At 40.8% G+C, this 25329-nt stretch overlaps 1 protein-coding gene across 9 annotated transcripts in view; it reads right to left on the bottom strand.

Moving 5' to 3' along the window:
• The window catches only part of sema6cb (semaphorin 6Cb), a 150689-nt gene that overhangs the window by 28615 nt on the left and 96745 nt on the right, over positions 1–25329 (bottom strand). For 7 of the 9 annotated variants that reach the window (XM_080897276.1, XM_080897282.1, XM_080897283.1 and 4 more), the window contains 10 exons: positions 20608–20698; positions 19569–19691; positions 18412–18500; positions 18016–18233; positions 16872–17003; positions 16440–16595; positions 14353–14394; positions 12616–12792; positions 12030–12167; positions 4721–4798 (listed from right to left, as the gene is read on the bottom strand). In XM_080897276.1, coding sequence (XP_080753402.1) covers positions 4721–4798; positions 12030–12167; positions 12616–12792; positions 14353–14394; positions 16440–16595; positions 16872–17003; positions 18016–18233; positions 18412–18500; positions 19569–19691; positions 20608–20698 — 1244 coding nt within the window. The remainder of the gene's footprint in view (positions 1–4720; positions 4799–12029; positions 12168–12615; positions 12793–14352; positions 14395–16439; positions 16596–16871; positions 17004–18015; positions 18234–18411; positions 18501–19568; positions 19692–20607; positions 20699–25329) is intronic. The other 2 variants (XM_080897281.1, XM_080897284.1) reach the window with 1 other exon arrangement.

Raw genomic sequence — 25329 nt, 5'->3', positions numbered from 1 at the left:
TACAGCAAACTCCAAGCACAACAGTTTACAACCCATGTACAGAGAGGTAAGAAAGGAAGGGAAAAAAAACGCCAGGCGAGGTGATTTAGCAGCAGGTTGTATATCAACCACACAGGGACGCACATAGTCCTTGACTGTCAGGAGAAGAAAATAGTACCTTTAACTGCCCTTACTCCTACCTCCTACCCCTCCTCCTCTAGCCTTTATTACCACCATCTATCTGCCTACCTATTCATCCATCTGTCCATCCAACCAACCAGCCATCCATCTTTCTTCCCTATTTTACCAAACGGAGCGGTACATGGCTGCATGATTGAAACACATGCAGCTGAACATCACTTCTGATTTTATGGCCCAGACTTCAGAAGAGGGGGAGGGAAGGGTCTGAAGAAAACAGAGGCAATGGCCGACCTGTTGCTTGCACATTAGAGTCCAGCTGAAATTGCATTGCGTATTTTGTTCCTACAGCATACAGTAGTGGTCTGCAGTGGCCGTGAAACAAAATTGTCTCAGGTGATCGTCCTTAAATAGAACTATGACATTATTATTTTCAATCTCTATTATGGAACTGGCTTTTGATGCATTAACCAGACTGCTACTCTTTCTCAATCTGAGTATTGGAAAGTTTGCAAAAAGTTTTTCCCCTGCTCCATTTTTATTTTCCTTTATTGTCTCCTACTACCATTTCTGAACCTGAACTTCAATTCCTTGCAGTGTTTCTCTCCACACACTACACATAAATATATATGTGTTCAAAAAAAATGTCTCACGCACCTATCACTGTGATGCAATACAGAAAGAATATGAACTCCATCAATCTTGTGTTACACCTTGGCTTGCTGAACAAGCAACCAGCCAAACATCTGGCGGAGAAAGTCATGCTGATAACATCAGTCATACATCACACAGGCTAGATGCAGACCCTGTATTAGCAAGTACACTACAGCATAAAAGCCTAGCTACAAATACAAAGACTGGTCAATTTAGATGCACATTTTTGAGGTCCTATAATCAGCATCACTGCAAATAAATTAATCATGTTTCATTTTTTTATTTGTCAAAACAAACCGAATGAATCAACACAGCATCCTGCTTCCTGCCCTAAGCCACACGGGAGAAGCGCCAGCTCTGCTTAATTATGTCGGCCTCCTCCACGGGTAGTGCCGGGTACACCTTGCAACCTCTCCAGTAACCAAACCACAGGCTAGGTTCAATTTCGTGTTTTTGCATAACAGTTGTAGCCACATCACACATCAAAGTGAAAGGGAGAATCAGATGCAGTGCCCCAGTGTCTCCCAAGATCTTAACTGCCTACTCCTTTACACCGGGAAGGAACACACAACAGAAATAGATGAAGCATAAAAATTTTTGTCTTAATATTCAAACATACTGGGACAGAGGAAAATGGGCGTAGATTAAATTTGGAGCACAAACTGAGCTGCAGCAGCAGGTTTTACTGGTGCTCTACTGCAAACCTTAACTTTCCTTTTAATGGCAGAGCCAAACAGGTTGGCAGTAATGGCACCAGAATTGTTTTTCTGCCTAGTACTATACTGAGGTGTGGAAAAACTGGCCTCACCAAAAGTATTATGAGTAAAGATGTATTCATTAGCCAAAACTGGAGGAGAGTGTATAGCAGAACATTATACTATACAAGTTATTTCAGTGCTACAAGATCACACAAATCTTGAAAAGCTTTGAGCTCTGATGGACCAATTGATGGATGCGTGGATTTTACTTGCTAAAAGAAACTCCAAACGCCAATTAACCTATCCCCACTACTGCATGTTTTTGGACTGTGGGAGGAAGCCGGAGCACCCGGGGAGAACCCACGTAAAACAAACTTCCTTCCAGTTCACAAGGGCAAAGAAATATATTTGGATTTTAATTCTGCTGACCTGTCTGCCTCTCACCCACCACATTTTCACCATCAACAACCCAATTACACAGCTTTAACACGTCCAGTACAACAAACAAAAGTGAGACATGTTGAGAGTCCGGCAAAATGATGATCACATATTCATCATGTTGATGTTGCCCACTTGTCTCATCGTAGATTAGCTATTGATTGTCAAGAGCACATCACCCCAGCAGGTCAAGTTGATCCGTGCAGTGTTCAACAACTCACTTGAGGAGTGAAATGAGATTAAAAAAAATTATTGCTTCTCTTCCTGTTTGGCTGCACATTATTGACTAAATTGCGAACCTGTCCTCTGTGCCTGGGAGTTAAGAAACTAATAATGCCTTTATATCGCTGTGCCCTCCCAAGTGCTTTCAGACTGACCAAACACCACAGTGGCGGTTCCCACTAATTACTATATGTTCGTCCGGGGAAGAATTAACAGCTGAAACCTCCTGGAGTGTTTGATTATGAAGCAAATCTGCACAATTTTGTTTGGGTGATTCATTATTATAGATGGGATCAGAAAATTACTTTTACGACATGAAGGGCTTTTAACTTTTAAAGTATGTTTTAGTTTTGGACAGACCGCCACTCACTGAAGTGGAGCCTGAAAACCAATGTCAACTAACAGTTCATTGCAGTGCCCTCTGAAATAAACTGCAGAATGACCCTTAATTAATAAAGACCAAGGTCAGCTTATTCCCTTAATAGCTTCACCTTGTACTAGCACTCATTTGCCAAAAGCAGCTTAGTGTTAATGATAGATATATTTGTTACTAAGATATGCTACCTCATTGAGTACACCTGTTCAGCTGCTCAGCAATGCAGATATCGAATCAGCCAGTCGCATAACAGGAAGCCAATGTCATCAGCCACAAAGACAATGTGAAAAAGAACTGAAGGTCAAACAGAGAATTAGATTTGGGGGAAAAAGGTAGTTCACATGTATAGTTGTTAATGCCAGACTGATCGGTCTGAGTATTTTCCCCATACGACAATCTCTAGGTTTTACAGAGAATGGTCTGAACCAGAAAACATATCCAGTAAGCTGCAGTTCTCTCGGTGAAAATACCTCGATGATGCCAGAGGTCAGAGGACAAGGGTCTTATGGGTTTATGGCTGCCTTCAACAAGATAATGCACCATGTCAAAAAAAGCTCAATCATCTCAACCTTTTTTGTTGAACATGACAATGAGTTCACTATACTCAAATGGCCACTACAGTTACCAGAATTCAATCCAACAGAGCACCTTCGGGTTGTGTTGGAATTTGGACATTTGCATCATGGATGTGCAGCCAACAAGTCTTTGTGATGCTATTATATCAATATGGACCAAAATCTGTGAGGGATGTTTCCAGGACCTTGTTGAATCTGTGCCATAAAGAATTAACCCTCTCAGGCTCAAATTAAACTTTTTGTTGCTAATGCACAACCATGTCCTGCAGTGGTACTTTCGAGTAAAAAAAACCTCATAAAATATGTATGTGGGGTAATCAGCTTGTTCGTTTTTAACTATTGCAAATCGGCAACGCCTGCCATGAGAGGGTTAAGGCATTTGGAAGGCCAAGCTGGTATTAGAAAGACGTATCTATCAAAGGGCATTTTTAAATGAGTGCATTTTGTATCCTTCAACAGATCTGAATCCCCACTACAATTCAAAGTAAAAGATAAAAAAATAAGTAGCTTGAATTTACAACTGCACAGAATCAGCTTATGAGTTAATTCACAGAATCAATATCCAACCGCTTAGTGGTTAGCAGACATCTGTTCTGAAGCATCAAGCTTTGATTTCTGAGACTAAACCAACAGCAGAGTTGATCTGATTGAGAAACTTAGGGACACTGTGACTTTTCAATTACAGGGTAGCCAGACTGTGAATCATATCTTGTTTTCTATTCTGAATTTCCCTCTAAATGAGATTATAATTCACAAAATTAGCATCATTTTGTATTAAATACTTTTTTTCTAAAGTTATAGCCTCAGTAGTTTAATGTTTAAAGTAAGCAATATAGTGTTTTTTGTATAGGATGTTGTGTAATTCAACTTCTGGCCCCTGCTAACCATTCAACAACATGCTGGTTTAAGGCACTTGTCTCATAACCATTTACATAGATTTGTAATGCAGCCTTTTTGTTTTTTAGCTACACTGCTCACATCCAGAGAGCAATTAATAATAACTTTAATTAACAATGTGCTTAACCAAAATTTCCTGACTCAAAGCTGACCTTTGACCATGTTGAGTATAATGCAAACAGATTGGAATCCAGTGAATCAGTGAAATGTGTATCATTTCATAATCACTGAGTCTTCAAATCTGATAATCATGTCGCACTGTTCTGCTGTCAGGGTGTTGTTTTAGACGCTACTCAGAGCACTTTGAATTTTAGACATGAGCATGAGAAACAGTTACTATCCCGGATCTCTACATAGAACTAAAAATGACGGTAATGGAGCAAACTGCACTACAGCAACACGCTGCAGACCCTGGCACAGGTGCCTAAAATATGACTGAGGATTGTAAAATTTGTAGGAATGTTAACAATTAAATGCCTACATTATGCAGCTTGCCATTCAAGCAAAGATCTTTCACTTGACATTAAATGTATGCAATGAAATGAAACAGACAGCTAATAATTTCAAATCAGCACTGCAGTGAACCTCATTAGACTAAATGCTTTTGGCAATTTCTGATACAAACAACACAGCAGTGAAGCAGCTTTGATTGATTTCAAAGTCAGCGCTCGCCTAATGATTATAATGGTGTTTTTTTTAAAGCCCTATAAAAATTATTGTTACTCACTGCATGTGTGACTTACCTGAAACCAGGTGAAACTATGACACAGCTGCCCGACTTGAGCCAGATGCAGTAAGGGTCCCGTAAGGACAAACAGCTTCTGCATAATAGAAAGACAGACAGTTAATGATAGAAGGAAACATGAAGAACAGCATGCATGCAGACAGTGGATGTTAGTTGGGTAATGAGGCACTACCCAGCCACAAACCTAAAAAAGCCCCACATCCCTCAACTAACAAAGGGTAAAGAACTCCATGTGTAGGCTGGTTTGCACCACGTGGCTGAACATTTAATGTCTCATTAAGAAAAGAAAGATAAGTTGAATAAACACATTTAACATGAAATTGCAGCATCCTCATTTTCTTTAAGTGTGGCTAAAACATCATTTACCAAGCAGCACTAATTGACGAAATAGAAGCAGAGTTACTGAAACTGCAGCATAAATCTTTACATCTTTATTTAATTTGCATAAAAACAGGGGGGTCCGAGGCTCAAGAGCTGCACTACTTTACTTCTAAAATCTGGTGTTATACAAATAATGTATAACATTCAAATAGAGTATAGCTTCGACTTTATGGTGGAATAATTATTCATACAAATAATCACATGCCTGTTATTGCTTCCAATAATACTGCATTCTCTACAACAGAAATTAATGTTGATACGCATACAAAGAGGCAGAATTTAGATGGCAATCAGATTAGTTTGTAATTAGAGGTTGGACTGTAGACTTGTTTTTATCTGGCTATAAAAACACAAATAGACATTAGGGGATAAAAGAATGGTTTTGTGACATTTTGCATGTCTCACAGGTTAAAAGTTACAACCAGCATCTGTTTGGTTTTGCATTATACATCAATTCTAAATCTAGCTAGGTTAAGTTGTTCATTAATAATTAGAGACATATGATGAATGTCAAGATTTTAGTGTAGTCACGCTGACGAGGCATGCAGACTGCTGCAACAGTAAGCTGATACTGTTTGCTTTAGTATAAAAACCTGGACCTGTTTACCTCTTTCTTATAGCAGTCAGCATTAACCTCACTTAGTCACAGTTCCTACAGTAAAAACTCCCTGCAGCATTGCAACATTCAGTACTTTTCTTCCATTTTGAGACCCACACATCAGTTTTGTTGATAAAACTCTAACACTGCATTCTGCACAAGTCTGTGGATGCAATTTTCCCTCTCTGTGTTGTATGAATCATGTGGCCTTCATACTTCCAGTATGTGTCTGCAAAACAACACTGGGTCTCAGTGAGCGAATGAACACAATTTTTCACAGGTGCAGAGTTTACTTTTTGCATGTGTGTGGTATTCACCCAGCAGCACCGACATAATGAGCATAAAGTACGCCCAAAAAGAATGACAAAAACAATAATGCTCTCCTGCTTTTCCCATCTACAGTTACTTTAGAGATATTTTTAGCCTAATTCCAAAGAAAAGAAAAGAAAAACAAGTCAAGTAAACCTTCAAGGCAGACAAAAAAGCAAGTTCTAACAAAGATCCTGTGACCCGTTTTAAATATCTTTAAGTATTTACTGATGTCTCAACTGAACATGCAGGTGTGTGCAGCTGTGCCAACATATTACTGTGCCAGGTCAGGAAAACTGAAAGTCAAGACAGGACATATTCTCCCATTAGTACTTGTGCAATCTGCAGCTGCAAACTGGGTATAAATAAATACACGGGCCAAAGCATTACACAAACTTTCTTTCTTTCTGTCTTGATTGAAACGACAATAAAAACCTATCCCTAACCTTGAGATCATACGCATTAAGTGCAACACTTTACAAAGCAATACATGTAAAATGGAATGTAAAATGTAAAATAATAAGGAATGTAAAATAATACCCATCCTAAATTCAGTAACTATATTCCAATTGCTACAGCAACAATTTTCTTCAATTATCTGCATACTGGGTTGATGGAAAAACATGTACGATCACGTGGAATGGAAGATAAATAAATAATGCATGACTTTTTAAAGCTAAATCAAATGCACTGCAATAATGGTAATGTCAAGTGACAAAATAAAACATTTGTCTTTGTCTTTTAAAAGAGCCGATATTAGATTCTTTGAGCTGATGCCCTTATCAACAGGATGTCATGTGTCAGTGTCTTCCAGAACAGCAGTTGGTGTGCTGTGTGGATTAATTCAAACACCCAGACCTCCTAATGTGGACCTTTGAGGCTCTACAACAATATCCTATATCTTTACCTTTCCTGCAACATAAAACACCCTCGATCCACATGCTTTGTCAAGAAAACAAAACACTGAGACATACAGATATAAACCGCTCGCTTTAGGCATTTTCACAAACAATTGCCACGGTTCTTGTTCTTGGGAGGACAGTACAATAATACAAAAGCCCTGTTGTTAATGTAGGTTTAGGCAAGGTCATATACTTGGCTATTTCTGAGTGCTTACCTCAAAAGTAGACTTGTATTTGTGTCTTTAGGCATGATGTAAGCATGGTAAACCAACATCTTTTTCTTTACAGCTTGGAATATTTTTTATTCTGAAGGATAATTTATTTGCAATAACAGAATCATTCTTGGTTGGAGGGGCTTAGAATATGAAGTGGCTGGAGAAATCATCATTGTCAGATGTCTATCTAAACACGGTATACAAAAATGTAAAAATCCAGACACCATTGCATGTCTTTTTATGTTTCAATCCTCGTTTTGCTTGTGTTCAATGCAGGGCTACTGACACTTCAACATGCATGGGAAATGAAAAACAAAATGCCAAAATAAAAAAACCCAAAACTGAAGTGTTTGTTTTTGTCCAGCATCACAAATTGAAGCCCTCTAGGTATCAAGAACCTGAAATTAGCCTCATCCCCGTGTGTGACTGCCAATATGTGACACTGTGTGCTGCATTAATACATTATTCATACAGTCGCCATAGGGTCTGTATTTATATACACATCTAACTGACTCTCTAACTCTCCTCTCACCGTCGTCATAGAGATTCATCTACACTTACAGGTCAGAAACAGCCATCAGCACTACAGCACAGTCAGTTCTCCAGCTCTGATTTCTAAAGATGTGCAGTGAAGTCATTTGTTCTTTGTCGTAAGTGCAGTTTCTCTAAAACAGACTTGTGTGTGTCCCGTGCCACTCTTTAAAACTTCAGAGTTCTATCTGTCAAACTAAAGTGAACACAGTGGTGTGTAAGTCATGGTGTGTGTGTGTGTGTGTGTGTGTGCGCGCGCGCGCGCATCCATTAGCTGCCGAGGGCCTCCAAGGCTGAGCCTTATGACTTCCAGCTGTTATGCAGCCACAATTTTGAGAATAACAAAATACTGAGTGGAAAGGATTTCAGATATGATATGTCACTGGTGAACAACTATTTAAGGATTACATATATTTGCTTGATGGAAAACTAAAAGGTAATATTAACCATTCTGAATAGTTACTATGCTGCTTAACATTTGCACATGTGGTTTCATCACATGGACAACATGTCTGTGAAGGTTCTCAGTCATCCAGGTGATCGTAGTCTAAGGAGCTTGGAAAGGAAGCGTCTGGACTTCTTTAAGTTTCTTGAAGACCTTTCACCTCTCATCCGAGAAGCTTCTTCAGTTCTAAGAGCAATTGGTGGAGAGTCCCAGATTTTAAGCCCTACGGGAGTGTCCCCAAGAGGCTCATGGACCTCTTTGACTTCTATTATCGAGGCGATATCGAGGATGCCAGTGTTCACATTTTGGACAGAGAAGACTGATGGTTTGAAAGAGGAGTGAAAGAAGCCATCTGTGTCCACTGTGAACGACCATCTTTGAACAGAGGCGATGGCTTACGACACCTGTCTGCCATCTATAATCCAGTTTTGAGATCCCTGCTCAGACGCCTTAACCACTCCCACACACCTACTCATATCCTGGGCCTTTTGACCTCAGAAAATCACATGATAGGGTGGGGCTAGACTTCACAGTGGGTTCACCCAAAACCCTGGGTGAAGGTGACACACACCCGTTTTCACACCTTCACTCGTGTGATTAGTTAGAGGATCAACAGGGGGTCCATGGCCCTCTTGGGGGACACCCCATAGGACTTAAAATCTGGGACTCTCCAGCAGTTGCTCTTAGAACTGAAGAAGCTTCTCGGATGAGAGGTGAAACATCTTCAAGGAAAACAAAAGAAGTCCAGGCGCTTTCCTTTCAAAGCTCCTTTTACCACATATACAACACTTTCTTCAGATTACCTGTAAGAAAAAAAAAAAAATAGGGCCCTGTATTGTTAACATATCCATTACAGTTCAACTTTGACCTTTTGTGCTGACTGCGACACAGCTTTAGAAACCACTATATTTCAAGTCAAATGAACTTCTTAACCAAGATGAACATTAGCTCCAGACCAAATGTACATATTATATATTTATGCTGAAGTGAAAATACTCACGTGTCTCTTACCCATAAGAAGTGCAAAAAGGATAATTTATTACAGGAGACTGCTTACTGCCTCACACTGGCAGTCATAGCTATAGTTCAACAACGACTATCATTATTCTCTAACCTTATACAAGAAAAAAAATGAGGTTCTGAAATAAGAATGGGCTTATAAGTGTTATTCTGCTGAGCAATTACAGTGTGTTTTGTTATTTAATGTGCGAGACTTGTTTGGGGGATTAGACTGTCTGATTTAAAGCCTTTCTATTAACCTGACTGCTCATGTGTCTGGCACCTTTCGGATGTTATTATAGACTTGCAATCTTCCCGGATATCAGCAATAACTTTGATACAATACAAGATCATCATAGGTTACAGAAAATACAGCCAATGCTATAAAAATACAAGCCAAGTTTTAACAACCTGGAATTACCCTTTGAGGCATTACATCTTCAGTTAATTAACAGTACCCTGTATGTGACAGCATCAATTGATATACATTTATTTAAGAGCAGTCCTGAATAACAATATGAGCAAGTTGAACCAGTTCATATTAAAAAATAAATAAATAAAAAAAATAGTCAAGCGAGCTGAAAATCCTTGGATCTAAAGACTTTGAGGGTTTGGGGCCTCCTCTGCCCCTTTATTACACTGTTTTATTAAAATTCCCATTTCATCCAGTTCTCTGCTGCTCTTCAAAACAGAGCGTTTTCTGAAACCTAATATTGGCAGCAGGGCCTCGAGTGAGAAAACAAACCTGACGGTACTGGTTTTAGTGAGCGAGAGAGAGAAACAAGCCAAGAGTGAGAGAAAATGGAAGCAGACACGAGAGAGATGGAGTAAATCTCATCTAGAGGGAGATTGTTTCAGCGGTGTGGTAAAGGAGGATATTGTGGCTGAAATCTGACCTCCTGGACAGTGGTGATGCTGCTTATGGGGGACGCTAATCCCAGGATGAGGTGTGCTGTAGCTGTAAGTCTCTAAAAAGGATCTGTGGATGCAGCAAGGCCACGAGCTCAAGTAAGACAGGCCCTATCCATTTTCTTTCTGCTCCTTCTTTTCCTTTTTCTCTCCCTTACAACATCAGGAAAAGAAAGCAGTGACCAACATTACTGGCTCTCAGCCAATCAGCTGGATGCAATTTATGACTAAATGATGTTGAGAGCTTCTCCAGGCCTTTGCAATGAGGGGTTTGCATGCTATGGGGGTATATGCATTCCCTGGGGTAGCTGAGGAGAAATCCTTCCTCTGGGTTGAAGGGGCTGAGAACAGGGGGGAGTTATAAGGGGCCAACATTCCTCACAGCACCAAAAATAGACCTTGAAGCTGAGGAGCAACTACATTAGCTGAGGCTATAATGTAGTTTGGCAAAGCAGGATACTTGAAGCTGTTGCTGTGCTCTGCTTATAAGTGTGTTCCTTCACAAAAGCTTTTACTTTGGCCTGTTTAATAAATTACAGAATACAACGGGCTGTGTTTGAGCAATGGTAGGCAACGTGAACTTGGAGTAAACCCCTGAAAAATTACAAAGAAAAGTTTTTTAATATAAGCCAAGTTGGAAAACTTAGAAACGGATAAAAGCAAAACTGACTGAATGCAATGGGACCGGGGCAGATAAACGACAACCTGAAGCATGCAGCATAAACATTCAGTGAAGCTTCTGTTCAAACACAGAGATGAAAATCGCAGCAGATAAAAACAGCAGATCTGTGCGGACCAATGATGTAACCACACCTTTCCTAAAAGTAATACATGAAAGTAACATAGGTGAAATACTTACCATCATGTGTTTTACATTCTTTTTCGCCATTCTGCGGTAACCTAATACTCTGATAATAACTTCATGTAAAAGCAGTCTCTAAAGTTCAGGTGGAGGGCTTAAAGCTTTTCCCTGCTGTTCTCCTAAAGTGGTTGATTTCTTGGCCGTAAACGCAATCAGCCTTTTAAACATCGGCTACACACGTGTAAGAAAGGGAACAAAATGATGAAAGGGTATACGTAATTTTGTACCGGTGAACGTTTGACATCTGAAACATCAAACGCTAAAGCAAAAGTTATGCTCTCTCAATACAGGGAAAATCAAGAAAGGAGCACCATTTGTTCCCTCAAAACAATGTCGAAGCAAGTGGAGAAATCTTATTACTGACTTTCCACATGCACACACACTTTTATAATGCATGCAAATGTGTTTTCTGATTTCTGTGGATAATCTAGTTTCTTGCCAGCGTACAGTATAAACACACTCCAAAATCTAAAACAAACAAAAACAGCTGCAAAAAATATCTTTAATAGGACTACATTTGGGGCTCGTATGCTTGCATTTCGAATTCGAATTTGCCAGTTAACATTTGTGCATGCTTTCGCACATGCAAATGCTCCTTATTACAGCTGTATAAACAATGGACCACGTATACTCAAACATGAAGATCAGACAGCAATCTGACGACTTGAGCTTATGAAAACGTCCAACCTTTCAACACAGAATTTCCAATGTAGAAGGCATACGAAATTGCTAATGGGTTCAATAACCTTTCATTTTTTTCCTATGGTCACTTACCTGCCAACACCACAAATAACTTAATAGTACTTATTTGAAAAAGTGGTCCAATTCTAAGAATTGGGGAAATAATAGTCCAACATCTGCTTTATGGTACAGTACTCTATTCAAAAGCCTATAAAAGCATTGTGAGTGGATGCATTTGCTAAAGGGAAACTGATCTTACTTTACTTGATTTACCTGGATCAGTTAGTGTCATTTTCTTTGTGGCACAAAACGAGAAAACAAAAAACCCATGCATGGTTTCTGAGGTACTGCACAGTTTTGGGACCTTTCACTTAAACAAAATATACTGATCAGTATCAAAAATTTTATACAGAATATGCATAATATTCTGTCCAAACTCTGGTGGCGATAATGCTTTACTGTATAGTTGACTCACTTCTTGCAGTGGCTGTACTCAGAGCAGCGGCTCAGCGGCACACGGATCACGCAGCTTGAGAACGCCACAAACAACGCATGATGATCCCGGTCCAACTCAAGCCCCAGGACCCTCCTATCCTCCCCCTGCACATTGCACCTGGGAACACGGAAAAACACCAACTGTCACAATCAGGCATTTTGTATTTCGTTTCATTTTTTTAAATCAGCGCTGTACACGGCTGGTTCAGTCTGAAAATTATACAGAAAGCCGACTGTGAATCAAACTCCATGCAGATAGATTTTTCAAGCTGTGCAGCAAGAAAACAAAAGAATACATGGGGGGGGGGAAGCATCCCCTCCAGCTGTACAGGGTGATGCAAAGTGTTACAATAGACCAAAGAGTGGGTGGGCAGGACAGATCAAGGCAGAACAAGGAGAGGAGGAGAACAAGCAACAGAGAAGGAAAAGAACAGAGATGTGCTAAGTAAAGTACAGAGAAAGCAAAAGAAATGGAAAGAGAGAGAGCAATAAACCAAAGAGACAATTACAAGAACACGCATCGTTTAATACAGAAGCAACATGACACATAATAGACTTTGTCTCACTTGTTAGGGTTATAGACATCAAGGTCCTCCAGGAGCTGGGTGCTGAAAGATGCGTTGGCTCCCTCAGTGCTGGCCAGGATCTTCAGCACATGGCCATTATCTGACCCGAGGAAGACTACTGTGTAGTTCTTATATGGCCCTGCAGATGTATCCACTGCAATCTGAGTCAACTTGAACCTGCATTAAAAAAAACAAGACAACAAGACAAAGCGACTTACATCTACACTGAAGATCATCTAAATTTAAGCTGTCATGTCACTTGCTTGCATAAATTTGTGGGCGTCAACAACACCAAATGCTCTGGTTAGCATCTCATTATTGCTTCTTTGTTTTATGAAAGTAGAGTTTCAGTGGTAAACAAAACAAACAGTGGGTGAGTACTAAGCTCATTGTATAAAGCATCAGTATAAAATCAGTCACTTCATCTACCAACCCACCATCCCCTTCCTTCATCGCCTACATCTTTTAAAGCCTTCATCCTATCAATTCATCTATCCATCTATCCGCCCACCCAGAGCCATTCAATCGATCCATTCTTTGTGTTGTTGAGCCACTTTTCTATGCAGTCTTGCACAGAGGCCCGGTTTTCTATTTTCTGGTTGTATTTGTGTGAAAGTCCAGCAACACACCGCTTTATTTGGAGTGCCACCCTGCTTCATATTCATCCAGCTTCTCGCAGTTACACCTGGGAGGTGCCCAGTATCACCACAGCTGTCTACTGTTGGCTCCACTGGAGCAGGTGAGGATTAAAAGCTGTGCTGAAGGGCACCTTGAGTCCAGTGGTGGCTGAGAGGTGGATAGGCTTAACTCATTCATTTTCTCTGCTGTATTTCCATTCTCTGGCCCGGGGATTTAAACAAACAAACTTCCTCTAATAATTTCTTTGGCATTGCAGTGCTTCTAGATTCTTATAAAAAGGACACCCGCAGCAACTTCTGTGCCCTCACTTCTCCCTCAGTGCCTCCCAGATGGTCCCACAGAGGCTGGTGTGTTTACCCACATGAACTTGACGGGCACTGATGAGGCCAATCACCGTGGTGTCATCTGCAAACTTAATGATGGTGTTGGAACCATCGGCAGGTCTGCAGTCATGGGTGAAGAGGGAGTAGAGGAAAGGGCTCATCACACAGCCTTGTGGTACACCGGTGTTCATCGTGATTGTAGATGAACAGTGGTTATCCAGGACATGTTGGGGGCGGTTGGTCAGGAAGTCCAGTAACCATTTGCAGATGAGGGAACTGATGCCCAGGTCTGTCAGTTTCCTGATGAGTTGTGAGGGTGGATTGTATTGAACGCTGAACTGAAGTCTATAAACAGCATTCTGGCGTAGGTGTTGTTGTTGTCCAGGTGTGAGAGGACAGAGTGCAGTGCGATGGAGACTGCATCCTCTGTACTCCTGTTCTGGCGGTATGCGAATTGGTGGGGGTCCAGGGTGGGGGGGAGACAGGATTTGAAGTGTGGCACGAGCAAAATGAGATGTTATCATGGTAGAATAAAAGATCCCTGAGGACTGGTCTGGAGGAAGGTTGGGGAAGTGTGTTTGCATGCACATGTGAGGGGGTGTGCGTGCGTGAGTCACACCCCCTCCTTTTGTGCACAAGGAAAATTGAGAGTGTGGGTCGAGTGTCAGCGCCAAGGCTGAAGTCGAGTGGCACTATTGGCAGTCACTCCTCTCCACTTCACCTGCCACAGGTGGCTCTTTCATCTTCCCAGCCCATAGCCTGGTTCTTATCTCACCTGGTAATCATGAATATAGACGTCTCAGTCGAGCTGTTGATTCTAATGGGTAGAAAAAAGAAAAACAACCCAGTGCCGATTTAATAAGCTTGAATCTTGTGATGGTCCATAGGTTTTGCACTGAACGTATCCATTTTGTTAGGTAATGTCACAAATTGAATGAATCGAAGCGTCACCTAAGAAAACAGCACAGAACAACAACAAAAACAATAAAACTGAACATGTTTATGCTAGAAAGATTACCATAAAGAAAGTATGTTTGTAAAAACCATAATTCGTTTCCCTATAATTATAATACACTTGGAGGTATTCATAACACTTTCTGGTGGTAAGTGTTGTCAGGAGGTCCAGCAGGTCAGCTACTAAATCAGAAGGTTGGTGGTTCAATGGTCCAGCAACACACCGCTTTATTTGGAGTGCCACCCTGCTTCATATTCATCCAGCTTCTCGCAGTTACACCTGGGAGGTGCCCAGTATCACCACAGCTGTCTACTGTTGGCTCCACTGGAGCAGGTGAGGATTAAAAGCTGTGCTGAAGGGCACCTTGAGTCCAGTGGTGGCTGAGAGGTGGATAGGCTTAACTCATTCATTTTCTCTGCTGTATTTCCATTCTCTGGCCCGGGGATTTAAACAAACAAACTTCCTCTAATAATTTCTTTGGCATTGCAGTGCTTCTAGATTCTTATAAAAAGGACACCCGCAGCAACTTCTGTGCCCTCACTTCTCCCTCAGTGCCTCCCAGATGGTCCCACAGAGGCTGGTGTGTTTACCCACATGAACTTGACGGGCACGTCCCCGCAATGACTCGGCAATAGCGCGTGATGCGTTTCTGGTTAGATTTCATTTATCTAGCATCACTCTGGGGATAGGCGAAGCAGATGTGATGTTTTTGGCGCCAGATGTGAAGCGGTGCATGTTTCCCCAGTGTGGAGCCACTGCAGTGTCTGGCTGGCTGTCAGCCTGGCTCTGCTTCAGCAGGCGTGGACAAGGCTCCTGTATACTATGAGACTGTGCCTGCGGTTGTAAGTTGAATCGGTGATATGTATCCGCTGTGAGTACATACATGTCTGAGGTTTGTGAGCTACTGCGTGAAACACTTGTGACACTTTTCACCAATTTAACATTCACGGCAACGTCATCTGGTATGAGTGGATTCTCAAATATCACAACACACACACACACACACACACACACACCAACGACGTCCTCCCTTTGACAGGTGGGCTGTGGAGCTAGGCCAGCCCTACAGACAAGTCCTCTCCTTGTGCCCCCTTCATGTTTGATGTAAATCCAGTGTTGAAAAAAATTCAATGTGCTTTAATGGCAAGCAAGGTAGTGTGTTCCACTTGAGGTCACTCATCAATACCAATCACGGTTGCAAGAAAAACACTGCTGGTACATGATGCTGTGAAGGCAAACAGCCACTAAAGTACCAAAGAAATAATCCTGGCATTTTCTCCTAAAGGTCTGTTTTATAACTGCAGCCACGTTCTGAACAGCAACACTCACGGTAATGATTTTAAATGTGATCTAATGACAACGTTCACCAAAAAATACGTGACCATTTGAGAGGTCTTGAGGAATAACTTTGCATTTGTTTTCCAGGTGTTGATGCACTAAGTACAGGAAATGAAACCAAAGAGCTTATGCAAGTCCTCCTTTAAATGTCACCAGTTTTTATTGTTTAAATAATTATAGCAGGCATTTCTTTGTAATTCTCAGCTGTCTGATAGACCTGCAACGCTAAACCTATTGTCTGTTTTAACCGAGGTAGAGTAGCACCTTGGACAACTCGCCCGTCTGTTAAAGCACACATTAACATAAACACACAACCACTCTCTCACATCTACATCTATGGTAATTTAGAGCCACCAGTTAACATAACATACATGTTTTTAGTCTGTAGGAGAATGTAATTCTTAACTCAACACTTCACAAGTTTGTGCAGATGCTGGCAGGTGCCAACTGCCTTTTGTTAGTGAATTCCAAGTACATATACTGCCATCAGAAAGTGACTGAAAGTAATTTAACAAAAATATTTTTCATAATACTTTCCATCTGTTCTCTTATTGAAACAAATCTTCTACCTGCTGGTGGTGCGGGTGAAAAAGGGTCGGTCGTTGACGGAGGGGACGGACTCGTCCATGAGCGGATAAGACTTGATGAAAGTCAGAGTTTCGTCAGGGAAATTGGTGGATGACTTGTAGGCGGCGGCTGATCCCTCGCCAGCGCAGCAGCCTGGCCTGCACGACAACAGCAGAGCGAGAGAGAGAGAGAGAGAGAAAAAAAAAAAAAAGCATTAGACATAAATCTGGTTCCACAGGCAGATGTAAAAACACTGGCAGCTGTTTGTTTTTGGGAGGAGCAGGAGGAAAAAACAGGTGCCTTGTGTGGCTGCCTTTTTTTAAGAGATGTCTGTGCAGAACAATAACAGCAACAGCTGCAAAAGCTCTGTTGTCAAAAGCAGAAAAAAATGTTCTAGGAAAGTGACAGTTTCTATTTAAAGATGAGTCTCTCACCTTGGTTTTGGGACTTGCTCCTCTGGAACAGGTGTCCAGGCTGACTCACTATTCTTCTGCTCTTTAAATTTACCACTGAAGGCCTTCTCTATGTCATCCATGTAGAAAGCACAGACTGCTGAGCCAGTGATGCTGTTAAAAGGACCCCAAAAGAAGACTTTACAAAGAGCAAGACAAAAGTCTGGAATTCACCAACTAAAGACAAGAATTCAGCCCACTGACTTCCTGTCACAAGTGGCCAGAAATATGATTTTTGATTGCTCTGTCTGTGCTCGTCTTTACTACTACTAGTATATGTCAAATATTCTTACCTCTTTCTAACCCTCTACAGTGTAGATACGATACAAGGAAAAAAAACAGAACAGTCTCCATATTGCAGAAGTTAAAAATGCATCCATCCAGAATTACATACTAATAGCTTGTACTGTATGTTTTCATGGAAAGCAGTGAATGACTTTGATCCTCCCAGCTGCTTTGACATATGAACTCCAGACAATCATGAAAATCACGTTGTGATATTATCAGATGTTGCTCTTTCTCACAAAAACAAAAGTTTTCTCTGTCAGAGAATAGTGAGGCTCCAGCAGAGCGCAGGGGGCAGAACATATAACTGATCTATTCTCAATTAGAAAAAGCTGGCTGCTTAAACTCAGTTTAATACCCGATCAGACTGATTTGAACATTTGTGTCTGCCACAAACAACTCTGCAGGGTGATGTCTGTAAGAGTTTAGACCTGCAGAGCATGATAGGAACTGCTTCCTGTTTGTCAATGACATTCACTGAAAGCCAAAAAGTGCATCAGAATAGTGTAAATTGCTATTTTGGCTCAGCGACGTTTCAGAAGACGCAGAAAAGTGAAAAAAAATATTACTAGTGATAGCATTTGAGATACCGCTCATGTAGTACCTTACAAGTAAGTTACATCGCAGAAAACAAACATTTTCTGGATTAACTTTAGCGAAGATGTTTTTGTTTATCGAATTCTGTAACATTTCATTGTTAACAGGTCAAATTTGCAGATCACATAAAAGAGGATTAAACAAACGTGACTAGAGAGAAATTATCACACTAACTACTAACTAACTATAACATGGACATTTCAATTTCATCTTTACCTTGAAAAAAACATGAAAAAATGCCAACCTATTTGCCTGTGTGGTGAAGACTCCGAGCACAGTCGGCCGGTGGTTAATCTGCAGTACATTGGTGAGAGACTGGAGAACATCAAAGTAGAAAAAAGAATCACCAGGAACAGAACAGTTCAGCCGAGCTTTAAGAAATGATGTCCAGTAACGTTCCAGCACCCTCGGGGAGCCCCCATTGTCGTTCTTACAAACACGTGCAACCCTTGAGAAAACCACCTGAGGGGACAGGAGTGGAAATCATTTATAATCACCACACTCAGACGCAGCCGACACGGAATACTGAACAGCAGTCAGGAATGTGCTCTGCATGTTGACTTCGAGCAGAAATGACAACAAGCTTAAACAACACACAACACAAATTTGTGTAGTGTCTGCTCTGAAATGAGTACCTCACCTTGCCAAGAGTGGTGTACTCCACTGCGATCTCGCTGAAGAAGAAGTACACGTAGTTCCCATACTCAATGGCATGGAGGAAATGGGGCTCTGTAGAGGACAAGGAAAAAAATGGTAATGATGACTTATTTCCAGTATGACAGGCTGGACGTGGAGCTGGTAAACACAGATGTTCAATTTGGTTTATAAATCGTAGATAAATGTGAAATGCCTGAGCTCTAAAATGGAAAATCCAAATTTTAGCAGAGAAAAATGTCCTTCCAATTCTTCCAATAACAGATCCTTATTCGGGTGAAATAGCAGAGATAGTCCTGCATCAGTAGTGAAATAAAGATAACTTAAAACATTCTGCAACAGCACTTTCTACAACTCTGAATACATTTCTATCTTGTCACAAGCAATTGCTTTACTGAAACGACCCCACTCGCTCAGCGCTGTTAACGAGGATAAAAAAAATAATCTATTGCACATAAAGATAATATAGCTAAAACAATTAACGCCAAATTAATTGCCAATTATTGTGATGATAACAATCAAACATTCTTATTACTGGAAGGTTGATTCGGCTCCGTTTTCCTCCCAGATGAGGAAAAGCGATTGTTTCTTTCCTCCCTTTTGAAATCAGATGAAATTAAATGCATAAAGAAAGTGACACATAACAAGTCAAGATACTCTAGCCATCTTTTTCACTTCACTGGATGAGGCTACTCACATCTGCAATGAAGTGAAAAATACCCTCATTAAGTGACAAAATATTTGTTGGTATCAGTGCCAATAAAAACTAAAGGGGAGATTTTGACAAATGAAACTGATGTTTATTAATTATTTGTAACGGCTCGAAAGTGTGGAAAAACATAAACCTGGACACGAAGAAAGTTACTTCCAAAATAAAGGTTCAATTTAAAGGTCAGTGCTACCTGCAGATGTCAACCATGTAAATGTTTGTACAAGATTTGATAAGCCCTGCATTAGACCTCAAAGCTCGGTGAATTTTAGTAGTTTACACATTTAGGATGTCATCTGAAATGAAACAAGGTCTCAGATCCCACACCATATCAGAAAATCTTCCATTTCCTTAACCTACCACCAACCGCATTACAGAGCCACAGCTGCATTTGATATGCTATTACATTACACCTTATTGCATTGGCTTCTCACCTCGCAGCCATTTGGAGTCATACTTCACTGTACGCAGCACGGGGCTGCTTTCACCCAAACTTCTGTAAATAACTGCGTCACTTGCCAAGAAGTCAGTCATGGTGGCAGAGTAGAAATCACCACCTGAGAAAAAGGAAAAAAGTTATTGAGAACTACAGTCAAGGATCACAATTCCCACTAACCCACTTCTCTTAAGTGTCTATTTTGGTCACAGGTGACTTTTATTCCTCTTTAAAAGGAGGCTAAGGAAAGCAGTTGTAGGAGACTATGCGAGCTTTAATAACAGCCTGTGTGAACTTTGCATAAATGTCAGTGGAAACCTGGCAGGGTTGAGTGTACGTTTGGCTCTCTCTTCCCTGAACTTGATCCTGATGTGTTCACAATGTATCAACTTGCTTCACTGCTATGTTCATAAAGCAGTAAATCTAACCACAAACCGGGATCTGTGAAGAGGAAACTTCAGATTATACCATCTGATGATTTATGCCAAGATACTCAATTATATCGACATTTCAGGCTTTTAGCTCAGACTCTTACTGAGACACACTTGTAATGAGGCACTAATTGAAGTTAACATGCAGTTTAGCAGATTATATATTATTATCTTAGTATCCAATTACCACGTCAGAGAGACAGAACGCCAAGTGCAGTTACACGTTTAAGCCTATTGATTAGAAATGGTCCTTTATATGTAACAGCTACCCACTTTTAGCAAACCATCCTCTTCTGTTTCTGAAAGATGAACATCATTTTCCTATTGTTCCACCCCCTTCTAATACATTTATAACATATTTTCACAAGGTTAATATAAAAAACAAAACAGGCAAAATATATGTGACTTCTTCTGAATATAGTCCACCACAAACATCGTTTTACCCGACTTCAAGTTCATTTAATAAACGCTAGTTTGATTAAAAAGAAAAAAACATTACTCCAAGCCTGACCTATATAATAAAAATGTCACAGCACAGATCATCAGCAGTGAGAAACCTGAACCTGTGAGATTTCAAGTTTGAACATCATCTGGGTCACTACTTACCTGCGAAAAGGCCGACATTGGACTGGCGGGACTCGAAGGGACATCGAGCCTGTCCCACCACCTCCTCCCCTTCCTGCTCCAGTGTCGACATCTAGGACAGAAATGAAGCAGCTTTACAAGGATGTATACAAAGCTTCAAAGCTAACCCAACAGAAGAATGGGCTATAAAACACAGAGTGACAGTTGTAAACAAGAAAACAACACCGCTGTTTACACTTATAAACCCACGAGGTTGTTTCTGCCCTGACAGAAAAAAAAAAAAAAAAAAAAAATCAATCAGCCTCAAACACCAAAAGTCTTTAATGCAGTGAGAATTGCAGTTGGACGCAAAGGAGGTGTATCAAATCACTGTGTAATAATGAAAGGCAACACATGCATCATAAAGATTAGTTTTATTTGGTGTATTGTATACAGGTCATTTCCATAAAAGATGTGTGAAAGCAGAGAGGCCAGTTTATCTCTCAGGCACAGATATTAAAGCTGCTATTTTTCCAGCCCCTGCTGTTAACAAGGTTGCGAGCCTCAAACACAACAACAAGAGAAACCCAGCAGAGCGACTTCACCGCCCTCTGTGTCAACAAGGTGACTGACACACATACACCGCGTTAACAGTGCATAAACACGTTGGCCTGGATTTTTCAGGCTTGTTCGACACATAGCTCTGTGTGATTGCTGTTCTATTGTTGTTCCGCAAGATGATTGTCAAACTCGGTCCTTTCTACAAAACTAAATAGAGAGATCATGAATGTGGAGTAGACATGATAACCTAACAGTTACACAACTATAACAAGAGCAATACAAGACATATGCTCTGCATTTAGGAGAAATATATTGCATTTTTTAAAAGGGAAGAACTTTTATCTAAACCTATATTTGCACGTTACAATATTCAGAATATTTAAAAAAAACAATGCTCTTTCAGGCAGCCTGGACTGTGAATGTCTTTTACAGTTTTCATGTTTTTCTCTATTGATAGGAATTACCCATTTCATGACAGCACCCACCTCCCTGTGTGCAAATGCTTCACCAAAACAAGTTTCAATGCGTCCCGAGCTAAGTGTTCCCCACGAGAGATTGTTTTTAAAAAATACAAGCCAGTGTGTTTTTCTCCTGCACTTAAATGGTAAACCACTTTCCCCAGCAGATGCTGTTTTCCAAGAGACATGACAAGACCACTTCACGTTCACACTGTCAGGTATGGATATGTGTCACGGCTGGCGGAGGGAGCCGTGTGGTGTGGAGGAAAAGGAGGACCCAAGATGCAGCAAACTGATGATACGAGTGATGTTTTATTTACAAAGGTGGTGGTGACAAAAACAGGCAACGAGGTATGAGTACTTTACAAACGGAAACCTAAACTGGGAGAAACTAAGTGACAAACCTGAGACCATACAAAAGGGGTGCGGGGCAGAGAGACGCAGAGACAGGAACACCATAGAACGCAGAGGTAGACGGATGAATGCAGACGAGCCGACAACAGGCAGGAGAACACACAGGGCTTAAATACACACCAGTAATCAGGGGATGAGGGACAGGAGGGCAACACAGCTGGGAGAAATCAGAACTGACGGGACAGGGGAAATGTAAACTGAACACTCACATCAGACAGAGACCTTCACAATAAAACAGGAAACTCAGACACGGGGAACCAAACAAGACACAGATCTAAACAGACAGCTTCACAAACAGATGGGGTGACACCATAGACAGACAGATACAGACGCAGACTCAGAGGCAGACCGAATATAACACAGAACTAAAACAATCATCATCATCATCATCTGGAAAATGATAACAAACTAAAAGCGCTGGGTCACCGACCCAGGACCATGACAATATGTTTTGTAAGCTTAGGGTTAAGTTAGAGTTAGGCTGCTGTTCCAGGCCGCGATAAGGGATTGGATTTATATAGCGCTTTTCAAGGCACCCAAAGCGCTTTACAATGCCACTATTCATTCACTCGCGATGAGTTGAGGTTAAGGGAACATTGGTTGGTATCTACTCTTTACGGACTTTGCTTTTGTGGCAATACGCAAGACCGGAAATGGGTTGTAATCCATTCTCCAGCGCAGCCACACAGCTAACTGTGGTGCAACAGCACCCTGTGACTGAGCTCGTTCACACCAGTTTAGCTATAAAAAACGACTTCACATTTCTGGTGGGGTAATGGCTGCCTGCTCCCTGTACATTTGGCAATAAGATCATGCAGTAGAGGAGAAAATAAGCAAGACAAAACCTTACAATAGACTTTTGCCTTCTAAATTGTGCATAAATGTCTCAAGGGATTTGTACAAAACACTTCAGATTCTTAACAGAGTATGTGTTTATGCTACACTACACTCCTGAAGCTGATGTAATCCAGCACAACAGCTCTGCCCCAAATATCACTTTGGTGTAGCTTCAAGTGCTTTGACTGAGATTTTTATTTTGTGCTGCTGTTGCAGTAATAAAAAGAATTACACTGCTGTAGTTCGTTTTTTTGAATGTGCCTCTTGTTCAGCATTAAAAGGTGAACTTTGATTAGATTTGGTAAATAGTGCTTTTCACAAAAATACAGGTGAAGAGTTGCACAAGTGAAGGTAACAGCAGTAAAGATAAAGTGCTGTTAATGTGTTTTACAGCTTAACGAATCAGAGAAGGCAGAAAAACAGGAAAAAGCAAATTAAAAACATGCCTCTCAAAAAAAAAAAAAATCTAAATAAACAAACATGGTTAAAAATTTTAATGTAAGACTGGTAAAAAAGAAGCAATTTTGGGGCATTTTTTCAACACTGGGAATGTTTGCAAGGAACTGGGTGCATTCCACAGTATTTGTTCATTACTTACGAAGTAAGTTAATTCTCCAAAATAGACTCGGAATCTCGCATCCATGGAAGCTTTCAACCTCTAAGAAACCTTGAACCCCGAAAATTCATCAAGAAAATTATTCTGATGTTACTAAATGGTGTAACTAATGAGAAGAAAACATTAATACAATCAGGAGGACTTTGAACAAAGAAAACAAAACAAACATGGTTAGTCCCATTCAGTTCCCAATCAGTAATCATCTGAAGATTGGTCCTCTTTAAGCGAGAATTAATTCTGTTTACATCTGAATAAAAATCACCAGTTTTCAGCCAACTTCTCCTCACAGCAGTTTGTTAATCCCCCAAAAACATTTCAGAGAGAACATCAGAGAGAAATTAGGATTCAGCAAAGTTGTGCAGTGACTGTAGGGTCGTTACCCCAGTGGGCACATGAAGACAGACGGATTTGATGCTTCAAGGTTTAGTTGTATCGTAACCGCATGCTGAAGACAGCCTCACTGTTGTCTACACACCAGCTGTCTCAGCAGCCTGGTCAGTCAAGCTGCCAGTGCATGGCTGGGCATCCATTCGTTTCTTTGAACAACACACACACGCCTCTGACCCAATCCCCTACTGTCTTCCACAGATTTTTCGTGGATTCCCAGAGACAGATTCCTTGATATGATTTACACTTCCTCCCTCTCTCCCCAGCTGTGTGGATAGTCATCTCTTGTCAGAAAAAAAAGGGCGTTGGAGGCTGCAGAGAGAACGAACGTGTGGATGTGTTTTAGTAAAAATGTAAAGCTGCTCTTTTTACCAAAATTGAGTCTGTGGCAGGGAAACGATGATAATGTGTGAATGTAGGTCGCTACGCAGTTCTCTAAACATTTTATATCAACTTCTCTACAGGACCTTCAGGACATGACTGAGACAGGATTTGATCCTGGAAGCAAACATCAGCCTGTGGAGATCCTGCGTCTATAAGCCCCGAGACTAGACTGAGCATCGTTCAGTAGAATGACTTCCGATTTCCCAAAACTAGACATAATCATTCTGCAGTGAGGGCAACTCTCATTTTAAACATCTGGCAGATTATTTTTTGTTTTACAAAAGTAAGAAATTAAACAGCTATCTTTATGCACTGCACTTGGTTAAATATTGTTAATTACACTTCTTAGTATGCATCCACCAGGAAATAAGGAGCCATCAGAAAACGTTTTTACTTTGCTCTCTACAGCAGATCCATTATGCTTCTTCAAAATAATCCCTTATTTTGAAAATGTTTAATTCTAATTAATTTCTAATGTTGTGGACTGTTGGAAACCCCAGGAGTTACTTTGTGGGTTAGCGCACTGGGGAGAAGAAGAAAACTATAAAAACTAAAGTCTAGAGTTATTCAACTCCTCTTTGGTTTGCAGACTCCCCCACACCCTTAGATTTACAGTCGGTGCTGTAGGACGTCTACTCCCTTCTCTTCTAATAGCCTGCTGTGAATCCCAGTCCAGAGCTGTGATGTCACCTCAGAGCTTCCACTGCACTGCTTCCTGTCAGGTTTTTCCCAATAGTCCTCAAACTGCGGAAGACTTACACTCACATTGTCCGCACAAAAATTGTACCTGTGCTCCTGCTAAAATATAGTGCTTTCAGCTGGCTATAAACACTGTTATTTATCTCTAAAGTGGAGGGGTAACCAGGGAGGCTAGGTGCATCTGAGAGCCTCATGTACTAGCATGGATTTGCCTCAAACTTTGTGCCATTATGGTCCCTGATATTCCCACTCCCCACTCATTCAGCTTTGCTGTCTAAGAGGTATGAATCAAGCTACCATCAGCATACTTTGTGTTCAGTCAACAGTCTGCTCTTCGTGTTTTACCAACACGTTGTTCTATCAACATCGAAGTTTGAAGTCTATGTAACACACAAATATGGGAATACA

The sequence above is a fragment of the Rhamphochromis sp. 'chilingali' genome (assembly GCF_963969265.1).
Source record: "Rhamphochromis sp. 'chilingali' genome assembly, chromosome: 11".
In the NCBI taxonomy this organism is placed as follows: Eukaryota; Metazoa; Chordata; class Actinopteri; order Cichliformes; family Cichlidae; genus Rhamphochromis; species Rhamphochromis sp. 'chilingali'.
The sequence above is the reverse complement of the archived record's forward strand: the minus strand, read 5'-3'. Positions and strand labels throughout refer to the sequence as shown.